General features: G+C 43.2%; 1 protein-coding gene and 1 long non-coding RNA gene across 2 annotated transcripts; one reads left to right on the forward strand and one right to left on the reverse strand.

Moving 5' to 3' along the window:
- Positions 1–6,810: 6,810 nt before the first annotated feature.
- LOC125544967 lies at positions 6,811–12,838 on the forward strand. The gene is made up of 6 exons (XR_007299856.1): positions 6,811–8,144; positions 8,241–8,289; positions 8,890–10,375; positions 11,819–11,985; positions 12,133–12,240; positions 12,478–12,838. It is a non-coding gene; the product is annotated as an uncharacterized LOC125544967 (long non-coding RNA).
- Positions 12,839–14,737: 1,899 nt separating this feature from the next.
- Positions 14,738–17,649, reverse strand: LOC125544973. The gene is made up of 3 exons (XM_048708790.1): positions 16,367–17,649; positions 16,030–16,176; positions 14,738–15,284 (listed from the first exon to the last, which is right to left on the reverse strand). Exons 1-3 carry the CDS (start codon positions 17,282–17,284, stop codon positions 14,928–14,930), a joined length of 1,422 nt encoding a protein of 473 aa, XP_048564747.1. The 5' UTR covers positions 17,285–17,649; the 3' UTR covers positions 14,738–14,927.
- Positions 17,650–21,132: the final 3,483 nt, after the last annotated feature.

Here is a 21,132-nt window from a genome sequence, read left to right on the forward strand (position 1 = left end):
GTCGTGTGTTAGATATGATGGCGTAGGATCACACTGACAGATCTTACCAGTTCATCTGAGGTTCATTTTTTGTACATCTATATTCTTGTTTTCGTTTCTTTTGCCTTATTCTGTGTCATGTGTCATTTCAATAACTGTTCATTTGCCATTCGTGAATGCAGGTTGGCTCTTTTGTAGGGAATATGACATGCTTTTGCTAAAGAAATAGTGATTAAACACTTTTGATTTGTTCTCCGCTGCATTGCCCTGTCTCCTATGTCTATTTACCCCTTCGATTTCTCTGGCTTTCCGGTGGTTTGATGCTTTGTTCCGGTCGATCTCGGCGTAGATGTACTTTGGTAGTCTGTTTGGTGATTTGTAGTATATTTTCGCATGCTGCATGGATTTTCTCTTGGATTGGTCCGATGATGATTAGGCTGAAACCCCCAATGCAGGGATGTGGATGGATGGGTAAACAGATAGATCGGCTCAGATCTGAGCTCGAAAAGCGATCAGCCGTTGTGTTGCAAGGTTGAAGCCCCTGAAATGGCTAATGTGGTGCTGGCTTCTCTGTTATGGGCGCTGAGGCCTGTGTCTGGGTCAGCTGTTGCTTCCGCTGAAGCTCTGCCACTGACCTAGGGCCGGCCCTTTTTGAGGTCTACCTCTCCGTCCTTCTCCTCCTCCTCCTCGTCGCCGTCGCACTTTTGCCATGGCCTCGCCTCGCTTCTTGTTTCGGTTCACCTAGACACGCCCCAGTGCCAGCTTCGGAGCCCGCCGCATTAGCCTACGATGAAACTGAAATCTGAGGGCCATGTTGTGATGCAGAATTCCTGGTATTTTTGTCTGAATCGAACTCTTCTGCACGGTCACACTGTAAAACAGACAGCTTCTGCACATTGTGTTATATTCTATAGTGTAGTATGCAATGGTGGAATGGAATGCCATCTTACAATGTGTGGAGCACTCCTAGGCTAGTGATTTGGTAGGATAATTAATCGATTGCACTGAATCACCCGAGCTAATCTCCTATTGGCTATTTTCCTCTTTGTTTCCTTCGGCTTTCTGGTGGTTTGTTGCTTTGTTCTAATCGATCTCGGCTTAAATTTACTTTCATGGTTTGTTTGTGCATTTGTAGTGTATATACTATGTTTTCGCTTGTTGCATGGATTTTCCTTTCTCTTGGCCTGATGATGATTAGGGTGAAAGGCCCATGTGGGGATGGATAGATAGATCGATTGATCGGCTCAGGTTTGAGCTTGAAATGGGATCGGCCGTTGCATTCGCAAGGTTGATGCCCCTGAAATGGCTAATACAGCGCCGGCCTTCTCTGTTCTAGGTGCTGAGGCATGTGCTTGGGCTTTTGCTCAAGCTCCGCCACTGACTGATGGGCTGATTCCCTTCTTCCTTCTCTTCCTACCAGCTCACGTGTCACCATGGTGACACAGCTGTCGCTGCCGTCGTCGTCCTTGTCTTCACCACCATTGCCTGGTCTTCTCTATGGTCCACCCAGACACGTCACAGTGCCAGCTTTGAAGCCCGCTGCATTAGCCTTTGATGAACCTGAAATCTGAGGGCCATGTTGTAATACGAATTCTCGGGATTTTCATTCGAATCGAACTGTTTTGTGTGGACTCACTGTAAAACAGCCAGCTTGCACATGGTGTTAGACTTGTGTAGTGGGCAATGGTGGAGCGCGAACTCACAATGTGTAAAGCAGTGCTTTGGGCCATGCAAGTGCACCTGCCTGTCTTTGCCGAGATCTAGGCTAGTGTTTTGGTAAGATAATTAACTGGTCGCACTGAATCAGCCACACCCATCCCTCGTGTGCTAGATATGATGGCGTAGGATCACGCTGACAGATGTTACCAGTCCATCTGAGGTTCGTTTTTTATACATCTATATTCTTGTTTTCATTTCTTTTACCTTATTCTGTGTCACCTGTCATTACAAGAACTGTTCATTTGCCATTCTTGAATGCAGGTTGGCTGTTTTGTAGGAAATATGGCATGCTTTTGCTAGAGAAATAGTGATTAAAACACTTTTGATTTGTTTTCTGTTTTTCTTTTAGTTACTTTTCTTACCAGTTTAACCTCATATTACATCTTCCATTTAATAAGATACCAACTGTGAACTTTTGGCTTTGCACCAAATTTTCTGTTTTGAGTTTTTGACTATCATGATGGCATTTTTCTGGGATGGTGGTTAGAAGCATGTATTGCCTAATGATGAAAACTAATGTCAAGGCACATGCCATGATCCCTCCCCCCTCTCTCTCATCTCTCATGTGTGTGTGCGCACACACACAGACAAACATTGGCAGCGGATCTACCTTTCTTCATGCCCTTACGGGTGAATTGAAGATCATCTCTTGTGCCATCAATGAATGCTACATATTTGAACATGTGAAGGCACGGGCTTCATTTTCATACCACAAATAATTGGCGTAGTTTTGTTTGACATATTTATTTGGTTTCATCTTCCAGATCTGTATATATTTGTTTGATGCGAACCCTTCATTTGCACTGCTATTTCTTATGCTTAGATTATGTTAATTTCTATTGTGACAGAATGTGATGTTTTATTTTGTTCTTGATGGTGGATAGAATCATATAAGTGTTCTCTTCTATACATCGCCCGATGATGAAAATTGAAAATTTAGAGATGGCACTTGGACATGATTCTCTCCTCCCTGTCCTCCTCGTCCTCATCCTCCTCTCTCTCTCTCTCTCTCTCTCTCTCTCTCATAATGGCACATGCAGCAGCAGCAGCAGTTCACACCAGATCAATCTTTCACATGGACAAAAGGGAGATCATTTGCCATCAATGAATGGTACATCTATGGCACCTGAGGGCATGACATTTCTTTACCTTACACTAATAACCGGCAAAATTTGCATGGATATATTTCTTTTCAATTTCATCTTCCTTCAATAGCATTGCTGTCTCTTATGTTCAGATTTTGCATCATTTTCGCTTTGCTTCATCATTTTTGTGCATTGTGGTTCCATCTGATTATGATTAAGTTTGCTCTGTGATTTCTTCATTACTTTTCTAGTACCTTCTTAGCTTGTTGTTTTGCTTTTCACCTCAGTGGAGGAAAATCTTTGGTGTTTCATGATTTATCACGATTGATCACTGTTGTAAATCAGCTTGCATTTGAGTTCCGATCTCGAAGTGGTAGCCCTTTACCAGGGTGAAGGTTTTGAAATGGCCAAATCATTTGTTGGTTTCTGTCTGTAATGTTTATTAGTGGTTTTAAGTTAGTATTTTGGTTATGATTTGTGCTTCAAAATTGCCCCGTCTCCTACGTCTATTTCCCCCTTTGATTCCTTCGGCTCTCTGGTGGTTTGATGCTTTGTTCTGGTCGATCTCGATATAGATGTACTTTGGTCGTAGTCTGTTTGGTGATTTGTAGTCTACTAGTAGTACTATATTTTCCGCATGCTGCATGGATTTTCCCTTGGATTGGCCCGATGATGATTAGGCTGAAATCCCCCAATGCGGGGATGTGGATGGATGGATAGATAGATAGATCAGCTCAGATCTGAGCTTGAAAAGCGATCAGCCGTTGCGTTGCAAGGTTGAATGAAGCCCCCTGAAATGGCTAATGCGGCGCTGGCTTCTCTGTTCTGGGTGCTGAGGCCTGTGTCTGGGTCAGCTGTTGCTCTGCCACTGACCTAGGGCCGGCCCTTGTTGAGGTCTGCCTCTCCGTCCTTCTCCTCCTCGTCGTCGCCGCCGCACTTTTGCCATGGCCTTGCCTCGCCTCGCCGCTTCTTTCGGTGCACCCAGACATGCCCCAGCGCCAGCTTTGGAGCCCGCCACATTAGCCTGCAATGGAACTGAAATCTGAGGGCCATGTTGTGATGCAGAATTCTCGGTCTTTGCGTCTGAATCGAACTCTTTTGCATGATCGCACACACTGTAAAACAGACAGCTTCTGCACATTGTGTTTATTGTAGTGTGGTATGCAATGCAATGGTGGAATGGAATGCCATCTTACAATGTGTGGACCACTCCTAGGCTAGTGATTTGGTAGGATAATTGATCAATTGCACTGAATCACCCGCGCTGATCTCCTTTGGCTATTTTCCTCTTTGTTTCATTCGGCTTTCTGGTGGTTTGATGCTTTGTTGTGATCGATCTCGGCTTAGATTTACTTTGGTGGTTCGTTTTGGGCATTTGTAGTGTATGCTATGTTTTCCCTTGTTGCATGGATTTTCCTTCCTCTAGGCCTGATGATGATTAGGGGTGAAAGGCCCATGTGGGGATGGATAGATAAATCGATTGATTCGCTCAGGTTTGAGCTTGAAATGGGATCAGCCGTTGCATTCGCAAGGTTGAAGCCCCTGAAATGGCTAATACAGCGCCGGCCTTCTCTGTTCTAGGCTCTGAGGCATGTGTGCTTGGGTTAGCCGTTGCTTTTGCTCAAGCTCCGCCACTGACTGATGGGCTGGTTCCCTTCTTCCTTCTCTTCCTACCAGCTCATGTGTCACCGTGGTGACAGCTGTGGCTGCCGCCGCCGTCGTCGTCGTTGTCATCACCACCACCACCATCGCCTGCTCTTCTCTATTGGTCCACCCAGACACGTCACAGTGCCTGCTTTGAAGCCCGCTGCATTGGTTTTTGATGAACCTGAAATCTTAGGGCCATGTTGTAATACGAATTCTCGGGATTTTCATTTGAATCAAACTGTTTTGTGTGGACCACATGGTGTTATACTATTGTGTAGTAGCCAATGGTGGAACGGGAACTCACAATGTGTAAAGCAGTGCTTTGGGCCATGCATGTGCGCCTGCCTGTCTTTGCCGAGATCCAGGCTAGTGTTTTGGTAAGATAATTAACTGGTCGCACTGAATCAGCCACACCCATCCTTCGTGTGTTAGATATGATGGCGTAGGATCACACTGACAGAAGTTACCAGTCCATCTGAGGTTCATTTTTTGTACATCTATATTCTTGTTTTTGTTTCTTTTACCTTGTTCTGTGTCAGGGGGGGGGGGGGGGGGGGGGGAGATAGTACCGATTTAAGAGTAGTTCACTACTGCAATTAAAAAAAAGAGAATTCTAGTTAACGTCAATAACTGTTCATTTGCTATTCTTGAATGCAGGTTGGCTCCTTTGTAGGAAATATGACATGCTTTTGCTACAGAATAGTGATTAAATACTTCTGATTTCTTTTCTGTTTTTCTTTCAGTTACCTTTCTTACCAGTTTAACCTCATATTACATCTTCCATTTAATAAGATCCTAACTGTGAACTTTTGGCTTTGCACCAAAATTTCTGTTGAGTTTTTGACTATATCATGATGGTATTTTTTGGGAATGGTGGTTAGAAGCATGTATTGCCTAATGATGAAAACTAAGAGATGGCACATGACATGATCGCTTCCCCCCCCCCCCCCCCCCCCCCCTCTCATGTTTGTGTGTGGGCGCGCGCGCGTACATTGACATCTACCTTTCTTCATGCCCTTACGGGTGAATTGAAGATCATCTCTTGTGCCATCAATGAATGCTACATATTTGAACATGTGAAGGCACAGACTTTATTTTCGTATCATAAATTATTGGCGAAGTTTTGTTTGATATATTTATTTGGTTTCATCTTCCAGATCTGTATATATTTGCTTGATGTGAACCCTCCATTTGCACTGCTATCTCTTATGCTTAGATTTTGTATTATTGCCATTTGGATTCTTCAACCTTTTGAATTTGATTCAGATCATGGACAGGTTTGTTCTGTTAATTTGTTTATTATGTTGTATCTTTTTGTTTGTTGCTTTGTTTTGCTATCTGAACCCTTCATTTGCACTTAATTTCTATTGTGACAGAATCGTGATTTTCCATTTTGTTCTTGATGGTGGATAGAATCATATAAGTGTTCTCTTCTATACATCGCCCAATGATGAAAATTGAAAATGTAGAGATGGCACTTGGACATGATCCTCTCCTCCCTGTCCTCCTCTCTCTCTCTCTCTCTCTCTCTCTCTCATAATGGCACATGCAACAGCAGCAGCAGCAGTTCACACCAGATCAATCTTTCACATGCCTTATGGACAAAAGGGAGATCATTTCGTGTGCCATCAGTGAATGCTACATCCTATGGCACCTGAGGGCATTATGTTTCTTTACCTTACACTAAGAACCGGCAAAATTTGCATGGATATATTTATTTTCAGTTTCATATTCCTTCAATAGCATTGCTGTGGTTCAGATTTTGCATCATGTCGCTTTGCTTCATCATTTTTGTGCATTTGTTGTGGTTCCATCTGATTACGATTAAGTTTGCTCTGTTGATTTCTTCATTACTTTTGTAGTACCTTCTTAGCTTGTTGTTTTGCTTTTCACCTCAGCGGAGGAAAATCTTTGGTGTTTCATGATTTATCATGACTGATCACTGTTGTAAATCAGCTTGCATTTGAGTTCCGATCTTGAAGTGGTAGCCCTTTACCAGGGTGAAGGTTTTGAAATGGCCAAAGCATTGTTGGTTTCTGTCTGTAATGTTCATTAGTGGTTTTAAGTTAGTATTTTGGTTATGATTTGTGCTTCAAAATTGTCCATGAAGTCCTGATACTGGTTCTATACACCAATTAGTAATGCCTTCTACAATGTATTGTCCAATGATGAAAACTACTCCCTCCGTCCCATAATGTAAGACAGTTTTTTTGAAAAACGCCTTACATTATGGGACGGAGGGAGTAATATGTAGAGATGGCACATTACATGGTCCCTCCCTCCCTAGATCCCCCCCCCCCCCCCCCCCCCCCCCCCCCCCCCCCTTCTCCGAGCATGCGCGTGCATGTGTGTGTGTGTGTGCTGACAGGCTTCATTTTTGCCATCTTACACAAATTACCGGTAAACCTTTGTTTGATATATTTATTTTTTTCATCTTCCAGATCCGTATATATTGGCTTGATAAAAATCCTTAATTTGCATCCTTTCTCTTATGTTTAAAAGATTTTGCATTATTGCCATTTGGCTTCTTCAGTTTCGTGAATTTGCTTGTTTCATCTGGCCATGGTCAGGCTTGTTCTGTTAATTTGTTTGTTATGTTTGAGAATGGCGTTTTGGAGACCGAGCTCTATGGAGGCCTTTATTTTTGAAAAATTCAAATTCAAACTTTTATGTTTCAAAAAATTCTGAAAAAAAATATGCGTGTATGTAAGGATGTAACCCACATGTGTGTAAAATTTCATGATGAAATACATTGAAATGCAACCTGTGCAAAAAAGACCGGATTACCGGCAAAATTTGCATGGATATATTTATTTTCAGTTCCATCTTCCAGATTGTCTCTGTTGGCTTGATGGGGACCCTTCAGTAGCATCGATGTTCAGATTTTTCATCATTTTTGCTTTGCTTCATCATTTTTGTGCATTTTGCTATGGTTTCATCTGATTATGATTAAGTTTGCTCTGTTGATTTTCATTACTTTTGTAGTACTCCCTCCGTCCCAAAATAAGTGTCGCTGATTTAGTACAAAGTACAAAGCTGTACTAAATCAGTGACACTTATTTTGAGACGGAAGGTGTACCTTTTTAGCTTGTTTTGCTTTTCACCTCGGCAGAGGAAAATACTTGGGTGTTTCATGATTTATCACGAGGGATCACTGTTGTAAATCAGCTTGCATTTGAGTTACAATCACGAAGTGGTAGCTCTTTACCAGGGTGAAGGTTTTGAAGTGGCCAAAGTATTGTTGGTTTCTCTATGTAATGTTTATTAGTGGTTTTAAATTAGTATTTTGGTTATGATTTGTGCTTCAAAATTTTCCCTGAAGTGCTGATACCAGTTCTATACACCAAGATTAGTCTTTTGGATGGTGGTTAGAAGTATAGAAATGCCTTCTACAGTGTATTGCCCCATAATGAAAACTAATATGTAGAGATGGTGCATGACATGGTCCCTCCCTCTCTCTCGCTGTAATAAATTGGATAAAATTTATTTTAAGGTGGCTAATCTAAATATAGGAGGATGTGGTTGCAGACCTTGGGATGTTTTCCAGTTTTTTGTTTGGAAACAATTGATCTGCTGTTAATTTGAAGATGACAAGGAAATAAGGAGGAAAATTAAAAGGCTTCTTTGGTGGAGGGGTAGGAGAAGCCCGGATCAGCCAAGGAAGCAGGTGAGCTGCCGTGTATGGATCGGTCGAGGAAGGAGACGTCTTGTGCTGTAAGGGTGTCTGCAGACTGATTTTTTCTTGATTTGATGTATTGTCATTGCATATATCATTATCTCCAAGTCTGATTAGTGTTTGATTTTGCACAGATTTGTTTGGGATCTGCTTTGAAGCAAGCATCGTTCCTTGTGGTCACAGGTAAATTTGCAGTCCTGTCTATTAATAGTTGGTTCAGAACATTAGGAGCACAGTGACAAGTTTCAATTTTAAGGATTTATAATACCCCATTTCCGCTGGTTTTTCCCCAATATGTCAATGTGTGATGTGTCTAAGCCTCATTATTTCCCTTTGTTATAGTCATTATTCAGCATGGAGCAGAACTGCACACTTATCAATGTATAATTTATGTAAAGCTTGATATATTGCAGAGTTGTGCTTCCATCATTTCCTAATATATACTGAAATTAAAAGTTCAGCTTCTATTTTCCTTAATATGCTTTAATTCCTATGATCAACGGCTACAGATTTCTTCTAACACTGTAATGCTAGGCTGGAGTTTGAGGTTTTCACTACTGCTCTCATCTTCGATGCCATCTCAAACTACTAAAATTTTAAAATTATGTTTCATTTTCACCAGGATTAGGTTCTTTTATCCATGTGGTGGTATGGTTCAAATGCAAGAACAGATGCCATGTATTGCCATGACATACATTGAACTTTGAGTTTTCGTCAATGATGTTGTTATTTTTATCTATTTGTAGCGTCATATAAATGAGTTTTGACATGGTCATTTTACAGGACGAGTAAACAATGGTTGGTCGGTAGAAGCTTCACTTGCGACTGTGTGCCTTTCTGCCTTAAGAAGTTCTTTTCATTGTCGAAGAACAACATAATGTTTATGGGCCAGTTTTCATGTGGTATAGAAATATCAGTGAATGTAGCAGATATTTTGCATGATCTTTAAAGCATAGTCTCACACGGAGAACAGTCACAGTGTGTCATAAGGTGATAACTATAAAGTCCACACCATGTGAAAGACATTATAAATTTATGCATTCATAGGCTGTTTTCTACTATGAGCACTTGATTGTCTTGTGACTGTAGCCATGGATAAAGTAGAACTTAATTTGATGTGTAATATCATGACGTGAGATGTAGTTCTCCTGTTGAATTAATTCCATTTAGAATCCCTGTGCTCGAGGTAGACAAGCAAAATGGGTAGTGCATCGTGTTAAAGCCTTCAGCCTTGCTTCCTAGAGAAATAGATATATGTTTCAATGTCTTGGTGAGGTGTCTTTTGGTGGATGGGAGCAAGCAGCACTGCAACAGTACCAGATGGTGTGGGTATGTTTCAATTTTTTTTGCATTTTGAGGGTTCACTTCCATCCTTTAGAAAATTATTCTCTTTTTTGAGATGTTTCAATATCAACTATTTTCATCTTTTGATTTCCATTTAATCCTGGTTCAGAGAGTGGCCTTTTTGTGCCTGGTAGTGTGGGTATGTTTCAATATTGTCTGCATTTTGAGGCTGCACTTCCATCCTTTAGCAAATTATTCTCTTATTCAAGATGTTTCAATATCAACTATTTTCATCTTTCTATTTCCATTTTAATCCTGGTTCAGACAGTGGCCTTTTTGTGCCTGTTATTACACTTGAATGCTAAATTGCAAAGTGACACATGAATCGTTCTGAAGGACTGATGGTGATGTTTTCATATGGCCATTCTTACTGGGTGGCTATTTGCTCGGTCATTTTTGTAATCATGAAATGTTGATAGATGCTGGACATGCATATCGTCCTAGTTATTTCCATAGTTTATTTAATAGAACATTTAAGTTATTTTAAATAGAGGAAAAAGATTTCTCCTGGTCCATTACGTAAGAGTGAGTTTTATCACATAGCCCCTTTGTGGGAAAAGATACAAGAGTTTGCACCCCCAATCTCTTGTTTGTTGTATCAAGTTCTTCTGCACCCATGGTTGCTAATTTGCTGGCAACCCATTCGTTCTATATGGTTGTTGACAAAAGGTGGTTATCTGCACTGCCATTGTTCATGAAAATTATGTCATACCAGGTTCTGATATTTAGCATGCATCGTTTATATTCTGAAAACATGTGTTCTTTGTCCTTTCAATAACTAACTTAAATATTATGCAGAGCGTGAGAAATTAATGATGTCAACTTTCTGATGGGGAAAAAGGAAAACATGTGCTTCTGTTATATGCCCGAAGATTGTGCTTAAATGGGAGAGCATGAATGTTTCATTAAGCTGCCTTGGCCCCAGGTGTGTTCCATATTTCCATTGTTGTCCCATTTGCGACTATCTTACTATGTGCAGCCTGGGATTTGGTTGATCTTCTATGCAGGCATAATCCGTGATGCAGTGCAATGTTTTCATGTTTCGATTTCCATTTTAATCCTGGTTCAGAGAGTGACCAGTTCATAATGCGAAGCTCTACTGTTGAATTCTATCCTTCGGTGTTCCTTAGTTCCTTTGACCATGCCACTCACTGAAATGAGAGACATGCTCGTAGTTAATTTACTTATGCCATCAGTGCTCATAAACGGTCCAGCTGGGGAATCCTTCGTTACCTATACGTTAACGTTGTTCTTTTGTTTTTATTGTTGTGTGATACATATCCACCTATGATGACAAGTAGGTTCCCAAAGTTTTGTATGGTAGCTGTAAGTTGGCATCTTCCAATTGCTGATGGACCCTAAGTTTGAATGTTGTACTTACTTGGTTTGTAAGGTCTTACAGTTTCAGTGCTTTATTTGCTCATGGAGCTATGGCTCTGTTACGTTGGGCTAAGGTTTGATTGCCTGCACGGGTACGGCAAGGTGTAGATGCAGATTCATTGTCGATGTTGAATACTGGAGTAAGAATGATGATCAATGCTCTAATGAACCTGCATGCTGCAGCATTACTATCAGGATATATGGGTTAGGCACATACTCTTTTGACAGTGGGTTAGCTAAGTGTGGTTTTCAGGTGAAGTTGCCTATTAGTTTTTTTCAGCTTTCTTGTGTTGACTTCTCTTTTACTGTAAAGCAAAGGCTGGCAGTTAGTATTCCCTGATTCAAGAGTTTTTTTTTACTTGGAAGATCGGAACATTGTCGATAGAAGAATGAGTTTTATAGCAAACTAGGTTCAGACTTGTATACTAATTTCATTTTGCGACACCATGATGGTTGTTGGGGTATAATTAAGACTTTGTTCCCACTGAACATGAAATGCTGGATGATGATGAGATCATCTATGACAGTGATTGGCGGTGCACTGATGATTGTGAGTATATATATAGATCACATTAACACATTTCTGATAACTACAGTTCTAACTTATTGATGGATCCTTCTCTGTGTCTTATGGCTCTATGGGCCGAGCATTCTTATCTCTAGTTGGACAACACTAGCCTCTATAGTAACACACATGCTCTGAGATTTTTCTAGGATCATTCCTCCCAGGTGATAACGAACCTGCTCATAATGTAGCATAAGCTAAATCGATTCTAGATTTTCTTTTTTGGCCCACTACAATAAAAGATCATTCATACTGAGCTTTTTTGTGCTACAACAGAATTATGGATGACTGCTCTATTTTTGAGAATTGCTCTATTTAATCTTTGACAGTTCGGTCTATATATGTCATGGGTTTAGCTATTAGCGTTGTTGATTGCAACCTTGCGGACCTCCTGCTTATTGCTTTTCATTATTCTTTGTGTAGGTCACATACACCAACATCTAAAATAAATCCAGCAGGCAGTTGAGAGTTTTTCGGCTGTGATGATTACCAATGCAGATAGAGCTATCTAATCCAGCTTTCGCTTGATTTTCGTCACTGAGCTGCTACCAGCCTTCTTTTTTCCCCTTTCCTATTACTACAAGTGTATGGTAATTATTTACCAAATACTCCCTCGTCCCAAAATTCTTGTCTTAGAGTCGTTGATTTCAAGGAACTTCGTTCCATCCAAGATCCTGAGGAAAGAATCAGACTGCCTGGATCTGTGGAGGGCACTGATATCATTTTTGTGTCCACAGATTTTGGCATCCACAAGGTTAATCTCAAGTCACTACACAAAAAGAAGTTGTGCTAGAGACGGCAATACCGTACTTCAATTCCATACATGAGTTTCTACCATCTGCCGGGTACATCTCTGCGTTCTTCCTTTTCCTCTTTTTTGTTTTGTGATCTGGGCACAACACTACTTGAATCTCTAATCAGATTGAAAGTTACATTTGATTGTTCAGCTGTGAGCAAACTTTGTGTGCTATGTAACACTAGAATGTTGCACCTAATTATGCTTATGGCTACCTAACTGGTTGTTTTATATTCTATCATGCCATCTCCTTTTTGCAATCACACTTACAAATCTATGTTTGCAGAATGGGAAATTGCAGAAATAGAGGAAAGGTGAGTCATTCAGTTGCGGCACGATCGTTGACGATGTAGGATTGAATATGGTTAAGGGCAGGATGCCGCTTTCATCAACAGGAAAGATTACCAAACCACTTGGAGTTGGAGGTGACATGAGCCTTGTGATCAATTCTGCAGGTATTCAGTAGCTTTTTTAGCGGTGCTTGTTGGCTTTTGGTAGCATGCTTGATAATTTCCCCGTGTTGTTAGCATGCGTAAGCGGGTGAATGGATTATCTTGTAATGAGGAACTTCTAGTTTCTTGAAGCAGCAACAATCATGTCCTCCTTTGTTGAATTTGCTAGAGAATGCATAGTTTGGTCAGTTTGCTTCCCAATTTTTATCCAGTTTTTGGATTCATCTCCCATAAGGGGTACCATTGCTTAGTTTTTGCATGGTGGCTTGCTCATCTCAATTAATCTTGTGAATTCAGTTATTGCTACATGTCGAGTGCTAATGTTAGGGCAGTTATATTTTTGGAAAACTACAGAATGTTTAGTCAGAGTGTGCAAGGCTAGAATGATAATTGCTAGAACCAGCCTCTTGTTTCACTGATGCTTCTCATTGGTCTGGGCATCAATATACAGTTCACCATCACTGAATGTTGTCTCTCTGTTAACTAGTCTCCTTTTTAGGGTGCATATTACAGTCAACCTCTCACGTTGATCAAACAATGCCCCGCTTCCTGGCGGACAGCAAAAACTGTCTAGATGTTTAGATGTAGGATTTGGTTGAATTCCATTGTAAAAAGGTCGTGTCTGGACGTCATGTTGCTGTAATTGCTCCAGGGCTTCTTTCTGTTACTCCCTCCATCCCATAATATAAGATAGTTTTGCAAGCTAAAACAGCTTGCAAAACGATCATATATTATGGGACGGAATGAGTACATTATAGCGATCTAATGTACAGGAAGTAGCACCTGAACAAGGGCTCCTGTAGATGTAGGCTATGTAGGCTTCAGATGAACTCCATTTTATCGCCACCCCCATGCTGTCAACTTCTCTTAGCTCACTGTGATGCTGGACTCTGTCTAGCGTCTCTAGCTTTTAGCTTCCCAAGTTTCAGAACTTCCCTAGCTTAGGAGCGGACATTGATCTTCTATTTTTGACCATAGCATTGTTCTTAAAATTTCTGTTCAACCAAATCATGATTATCAGGTATGTTTGTATTATAGTGAAAATGTACTGCCAATTTTCTGTTGATGAGTTCCGAAAGGTGTAAACATGTATATATGATCTGCACCTGGAGGGTGATCGGTAATACTATGCAGTTCACCGCCTCCGAATGCCTTCTCTATATACTCCTTTTAGGTGCATATTACAGCTAACCTCTCATGTTGATCAAACAATGCCCCACTTCCTGGTGGACACCAAAAACTGTTTAGATGCAAGATTCAGTCGGACTGCATCGTCGAGCGTCGTGTCTAGATGTTGTGTTTCTCCACGCCTTGAATTTGCAATGGCACCACCTGTTAAGTTCTCTCGACTCGCTGCAATGGGCTGCGTCCAGTGGCTCTTGTAGTTTCCTGAGTTTCAGAACTTCCCCTGGCGCCTAGGGAGTGTGTTTCAATCTCGTTCATTTTTCACCCTCGTATTGTTCTATGAAAATTCCATCCAACCGCATCATGGCTCTCAAGCCTGAACATCTGTAGCAGACCATGTTTTGATGAGTAAAACTGCCCCTTCAGAGTCTCATTCTGTTACATTATATATATTGACCTAATATACATGAAGTAGAACATGAACAAGAGCCCCTGTAGATGTAGGGTTCAGACTAACTCTTATCATCAAACATCATGTTGTGTTTCTTGCCTCGGATTTTAGAACAGGATGTAGCAATTATTTCCACCCCCATGGTGTCGAGTTCTCTCATCTCGCCGTGATGGACTCAGTCCAGCGGCTCTAGCTTTTAGCTTATTAATGCCGGTTAGGTCAACAGCGTTATTGAAGAATTCTTGGAGAAAACAGAGTAGATCATTCTTGAACATATCCTTCAAAAATTAATAGAACTCATTTGTGTAGCAATCAGTCATGAGCAGGCATGGCGCGCTCTCAAGATCTGTTACCTTGACACATTACCTTGTCGATTTCCATTAAAGAAACCACCAGTGTTTTTGTTCCTCCAAAAAAAAAACACCAGTGTTTTAGAAAGCAAAACAAAGAACAAAGATTCCCTAAGAAGTGATGAATTTGAGTGACGCCCACAACATGATGCAAGCACAGTACGCAAGTACTCAAAAGAAAAACATGCATCCAGGTTGCAGCACACACAATTTAGCTACACCGCGAGGTCCACACTGATCAAGTACTCTCAGGCTATCAGTACCTAGAAATTAAATTATTACTGGGCGTGCCGTAACACGAAAGCTCATGAGCTCTGGTGGTTAGGCGCAATCGTTCACCAGCGGGACGGTTTGATCCCTATCGCGCGGGCATAGCTGCTACGAGCATTATCATCCCCATGTTCGAGGAGGATTCATGTGTGAGTCGCTCCTTGATCCGACGCCTGCGACCTTTATCCACCTGGGATCTCCTTGGGTAAATGGCATCGCATTTCTCGCATGGGACTTCACCACGCAACTCGATTCTCTTCAGCCCCACAGCTCGCTCCATGACTAGCCTTATGTAGTTTGTCACCTTGTCTTCATCCTCAAAACCGTACATCCGGAGCAACTTCAACTTTAGGTGCTTCAAATCCTTGGATGGTTCCCACACCACGTTGGTCTTCTCGGCACTGTCCTCAGACGGTATGTCACATGCATGCCGCTCTCGAGATAACTTCACTCAAGAGCATACAAGACAAATAACACAAGTTAATTGAACTCGACACCAACCCATGCAGGGCAATGTAGTAACAGTTCAAACTAAATATATCTGCCATTTAAATTTTTGCAACATGTTCAGTATTACTCCCTCCGTCCCACAATGTAAGACGTATTTTTGACACTAGTGTAATGTCAAAAACGTCATACATTTAGTATCTAATCTAAGTGTATGCCTGTGTAGAGTTTGGACAACCTTGCATGAACTAAATCCTAGGCAAAGTAAAATATGCTAATATGCTTCAGGTAACTCTAACACGAGTGCGATCCAACATGATTTATTTATTTATTGTCTTGCACGGACATTGTCTCTCTGCAAAATATAAATGGAATGCCAGAACTTTTGTTTGCATTGCACTATCATTCATATACAATACAATCCATGTGTTCCATATATCCCAATTACTATGCGTACTCTATGTGCTACTTCTAAAATACTACTCCCTCCGTCCTAAAATAAGTATCTTGAGCTTAGTACAAATTTGTACTAGAGCTAGTACAAAGTTGAGTCAGTTATTTTGGGACGGAGGGAATATGTGATAAGACTAGAGCTGGTGAGTGATTGAAAATCATATTAACTTTCTCGTGTGTTGTTAATGTTGAATATTTGGAAACCTGGCTGTCATACTAGACGGAGTCATGATATCGAGGCTAAGGTGTGGATTAATTAAATTAAAAAGAAGGTAGAGTAACAGGCTTACTGTAAACTTGTGCAGGGCAGGTGCAACTTGGAGGATAAATAGGGTCCAGCTCAGATCACACTCAGGGAAGATACCAGAAAAAGACACTTCGGCCAGATTTCTGAATATGGCAGTGAGATGCTTGGGATGTTCCGGCCGAATCCATATCTGCACCAAGAAGAGGAACACAAATAAATAGACAGCCGAATGAAATTATTACTCCCTCTGTAAACTAATATAAGAGCGTTTAGAATACTACTTTAGTATTCTAAACGCTCTTATATTAGTTTACAGAGGGAGTAGTAAAGAAGAGCAGAAATATGATATGTGTGCAGAAGAAAATTAGAGTAGGTTTTACCATTTGGTGGCGAAAATTGAGATGCAATTTCAACAGGTTATTTGCACTCGTCATTGAGAAGCACTGGCTGAGCAGGAATGGCACCTGCCACGCCTTGGCCTTACAGGCGAGGTTGACTTGACGAAGCTGTGGAACGTAGCCAAAGCGCATCGGAGGGTTGTTGGAGCGCCAAGAATGGCACAGCACCGTCCTGAGCCTGGGGACGGAGATGAGGTGGATGCTCTTGCAATGAAAGCGCTTAAACTCGAGCTCCTGGATCACAGAACACGGTGTGTCAATCTTTAGCACGTGGCGCTGATCGACCAGTCCGCAGGAGTTCATGTTGAGATGCTCGAGCTTATCGGAGGCAGCGATGAGGGCGGCGACGTCAGAGTCCCCGAACGCAAGGCTCTTGAGGCGTAGCCTGGTGAGGCACTGGAAGGCCGGCTGGTGGGCGCGGGAGAAGGACATGAATTGCTGCCCCATCTCGGGGATCTGCGGGAAGGAGTTCACCCCGGGGGGCGGGGATACTTGGAAGGCGAGGCGTCTGGTCTTGCCATGGCTGACGACATCCTCGACGGCGCTGCCGATGGAGCTCAGATGAGAGGCCGACAGGAAGAAGCGGAGGCAGATGGCCTTCATGGCCATGACACGGCCGCGCTGGCACTCGCAGTTGCGCTGAGCACAGACGGACGTCAAAGCGGCCGTGAAGGCGTCCATGGTTTCGCCCAGCGTGGCGCGGCGGAAGCAGCGGACGTCGAGTGTCACGAACGAGAGCTGGTGAGGGAGGTGCCGCCACCGCTTGGAGACCGTGCCGGCGCGGACCGCCCGGCGCAGGCCGAGCCGCTCGAGGATCCGGAGGAGGAGCTCGTCGGGAAGTGCGCTGATCCTGTCCTCCTCGCCTCGGGCGACGTTGAGCTTGAGCGGCGGCAGCTCCATGGCCGGGATTGGGGGCCCGGTTGATGGATCGAAACCCTAGCTAGAACCAATCGCCGAGATGCTCCGAGGCCGCGGCTATGCGGGCGCTCCGGCTCCGCCCCGCACCTCCGGCGTGTGGCCCGTCGATCGCCGGATCCGACTCTTCCTCCTCCTTCTCCTCCTCGATTCCCCTCCGGCCGGCGTGGTTAGCTTCGATTTGGTGGTTGGTTGGGCCGTGGTGCATTGGATTGGACTGGATTTGTGCTGCTAGCGAGGGAGGATTCGAGTGGATTGTTCCTCTCGGCGGCTGTACGGACTGGGGAGAGGAACAAGAAGATCACGCGAGGGGAGGGGAGTGGAGGAGGCAGAAGAAGCTCACCAGTCCCAAGCTCACCTTTTTATTTCTTACTAGCAAGATGCCCGTGCATTACATGGAACGTCAAGATGCATTTTTTTTTTATAAAATACATGTTGTTGTGATTAACCCATGCGAGAGTAATCTCATGTATAAAAACTAATGATATCTCGAGAAATAGAAGAGATAGGGTGAGGAGGAGTGTAAAAACCCATGCGGCCACCTTGCCAGATTGTTCTAAAGGTTTTTTTTTAATTGCTCAACAATGAGATTGTGGGAAATAAAGATAAACAAGGGAAGGCTTTATCTGCAAATGTGAAGAGAGGTGCGGGTATCTTTTTACAAAATTGTCATAGTTTGCTTTCTATCCATCAGATATAGATCAAACGGTCTATCTTGCAAGATGGTAGGCAAACCATCATCACCAACTCGATTTTTTATAAGAGTAAGATTATTATGCGGTAAGTGCAAATCCCATTCATTTTGGGTACGTAGATCATCCTCTCGATATGTGCTTTCCACAAGGTTTTACTTCATTTCATTTTCCAAGGCTATGACTGCGGCATGACTATATTGAACTTTCCACAAAATCTCGTAAAAAACACGGGTACTATTTCTTTTGCGGAAATGGATATATATATATATATATATATATATATATACTCCCTCCGTTCCTAAATACTTGTCTTTCTAAACATTTCAACAAGTGACTACATACGGAGTAAAATGAGTGAATCTACACTCTAAAATATATCTACATACATCCGTATGTAGTAGTCATGTGAAATGTCTAGAAAGATAAATATTTAGAAACGGAGGGAGTATATTTCAATAGAAATTAATACGGATGTTTGCACAGAAAAATATAATTAAAGATTTTGGTTACCCAACGTCTGAAAAATAAGGATCGGCTCGTTGGAAATCTACCCACGAGCACCCTCCCTCCTTCACCACTGCGGGCATAGGTTGTTAGGCAAAGCCCGTCGGTAGACTGTGATGACAGGATCTAAGGTGGCGTTTGGTTGGAGGGATAACCAACCAATGGATAGGGATAGCCAGTTTTGAGAGGGATAACACTTGTTTGGTTTGGTGGTGAACAAGGCTGGGGATAACCAGATACCCAGGAATATTTCTCCAAAAGCTGGCTATGGGGAGCCGCGAAATTCTCGCGGACGATGGCAGCCACCCACGCTCGGTGACCTCCCGAGGCGGCGAAACGTTTTATTTTCTTCTCTCACCCCTCCCGAAAGAACAGAACACCCTATCCACACGGACAAGGCAGCGGCGGCAGCTACGATTTGGATCGGCGGCGGCCGTTTTAGCAAGGGCGGCGGCACGGTCGAAGTGTGCACGGCGGCGGCGGGTGTATGGCTTCGGGCAAGAAAGGTCCAGTGTCTGGTGGTGCGCGTCGAGTTGTGCCTATGCCGAACACGCACGCTCGCCGGCCGCGGCTGCTGATGTCCTAGGCAGTGGGACGCCGGGGCAACTGCCTCCACACCTCCAGCGATCCCAAGTTCATGAGCACGTCGAGGCTGGCCTGTGCTGGAAGACGTCGTCTACCGCGACTCCAGGTTTACCAGAACGTCCGGGCTCCAACTGCCTGATTATACATTCTTCAGAGTAGCATATTTGCATCAGACAGCAAGATTGGCTTCGACTCACCATATGATGAATCATCTAATCTGCTAATGTATGTGACGTGTTTTAGACACTTTTTTGACAGATTAGATTATACCCATTTGACTGTACGCATGGATGTGTTTGGATCATGGGATTACAATACATTTTTTTGATGGTGTTGTTGACCTATTCCACATGATATATATTTTGTATAATCAGTGGACAACATGATATCCATCTCTCATCCTTCTTACCAAACATAAAATTGGCTATCCATAACCACCTCCCAGTTTGCAACCAAACACAAGCGCGAGGATATCCCCAACCACGTGGTTAGGTATATCCTCAGCCAAGCCAACCTCGCCCGCGAACCAAACACTCCCTAAGTCTCCATTGGATGATTCTTGGTGGATGCGCTTGCAGATCCCTCCGGGTGGGCTACTCTAGCTTCTTCATGGTGGGATGCTTCGGCTCGGTGGCGTCCTTGTGCAGACCGCAAGCACCCCCTGGGATGCGCGTTCGAGCCTACAATGGTAGCGGTTGCGCTTTCGGCCAAGGTGGTTTCTTCGAGGTGTGGGTGGTGGTGCATCGCCCTCTTTCGTGGTGTGGGCAGGCTGGATCCGGTCGCGACAGGCGACGGGGCTGCCATGGCCTTTGGTGTGGTTCTTTCTCGACGAGCGTACTGGGAGATGGATTGTTCAAGCGCAATGAGATGGACGGCAAAAGTCGTGCTCGAAAGTTTTTCCGAGCCGATGATGGCGACGCCTTTAGGCATCATTACCTTGATGAAGGTGGTGTTGATGTCATTCTCACCTACCTTCCTGCTACTTTGGGGGAAACCCTAGACCCAGGTGATCTAGGATCAGATGCTAGGATCAGATGCTGGCATCTTGGTATCGTTTTCATCTCTTGGGAACATCGTTTCGGAGCTGCATTGGTTAGGAGGACTAGTGGATGATGGCAGCTTCGCACTGCAGCGGATTCTTTCATGCCTCACCGGTGCCATACTTTGGGTGGCTGAGGCATTGATGCGGAGCATGGCGGCGATCCTTCATTGAGATGTTGCATTGCAGATATGGTGTGTGGCAATTTGCTGGTGATACTTGCGGCTATGGTACGACTGTGACAACTCATGGTATACTATTTGGGGTGCTCAAATTACCACTGATAGACACTCACTAGTAGAAAAAAACTACTTTACATGAGCCACATTAGTCCCGATTTGTAAACGGACCGATACTAATGTGACCATTAGTGCCAGTTCCAACGGTTAGGGGGCCGGGAATCATTAGTCCCGGTTCGTGTTAAACCTCAAGTACCGGTTCGTGACACGAACCGGGACTAAAGGTGTGGTGGCCGGCTTGTGTCATACTGGGGGCCCACTGGCACATTTAGTCCCGGTTCATGTCACAAACCGGGACTAGAGATGCACCTTTAGTCCCGGTTTGTATAAAGATGCTCCTATATAAACCATTCGTCGAGCCCGAGCTCTTTGTTCTTTCCCTTTCCTCTCCTCTATGTTCTTCCCCTCTTGCTCGAGCTCATCCACCATTTTTGCAAAAAAATTGTCAAGATTTGAAGGCATCCCATCCATCCAAGTGTTCACAAAGGTTAGCAACTTTGTCCTTTCATCTCTCATTGCTAGATTAGCTCTTGCAATGCTCTATAAGTATAGTGATTTGTGGGTTTTAGTTTGGGAGTATTTATATGTGGTAGTTTATTTGATTTATATGCAATTTGAGCTCAAATTAACTTCTTAGTTTGCATGTGTAGGTGTGGTTTACTCAGTGCCTTCCCGTCCCCGTCCTAACCATCGTCGATCGCCCGCACCGTCCCGTCGCCGTAACCACCTTGGTGAGCCTCTTGTTCTTATCCTTTTTACTAGTAATAATGT

The sequence above is a fragment of the Triticum urartu genome, chromosome 1 (genome assembly GCF_003073215.2).
Source record: "Triticum urartu cultivar G1812 chromosome 1, Tu2.1, whole genome shotgun sequence".
Taxonomy (NCBI): domain Eukaryota; kingdom Viridiplantae; phylum Streptophyta; class Magnoliopsida; order Poales; family Poaceae; genus Triticum; species Triticum urartu.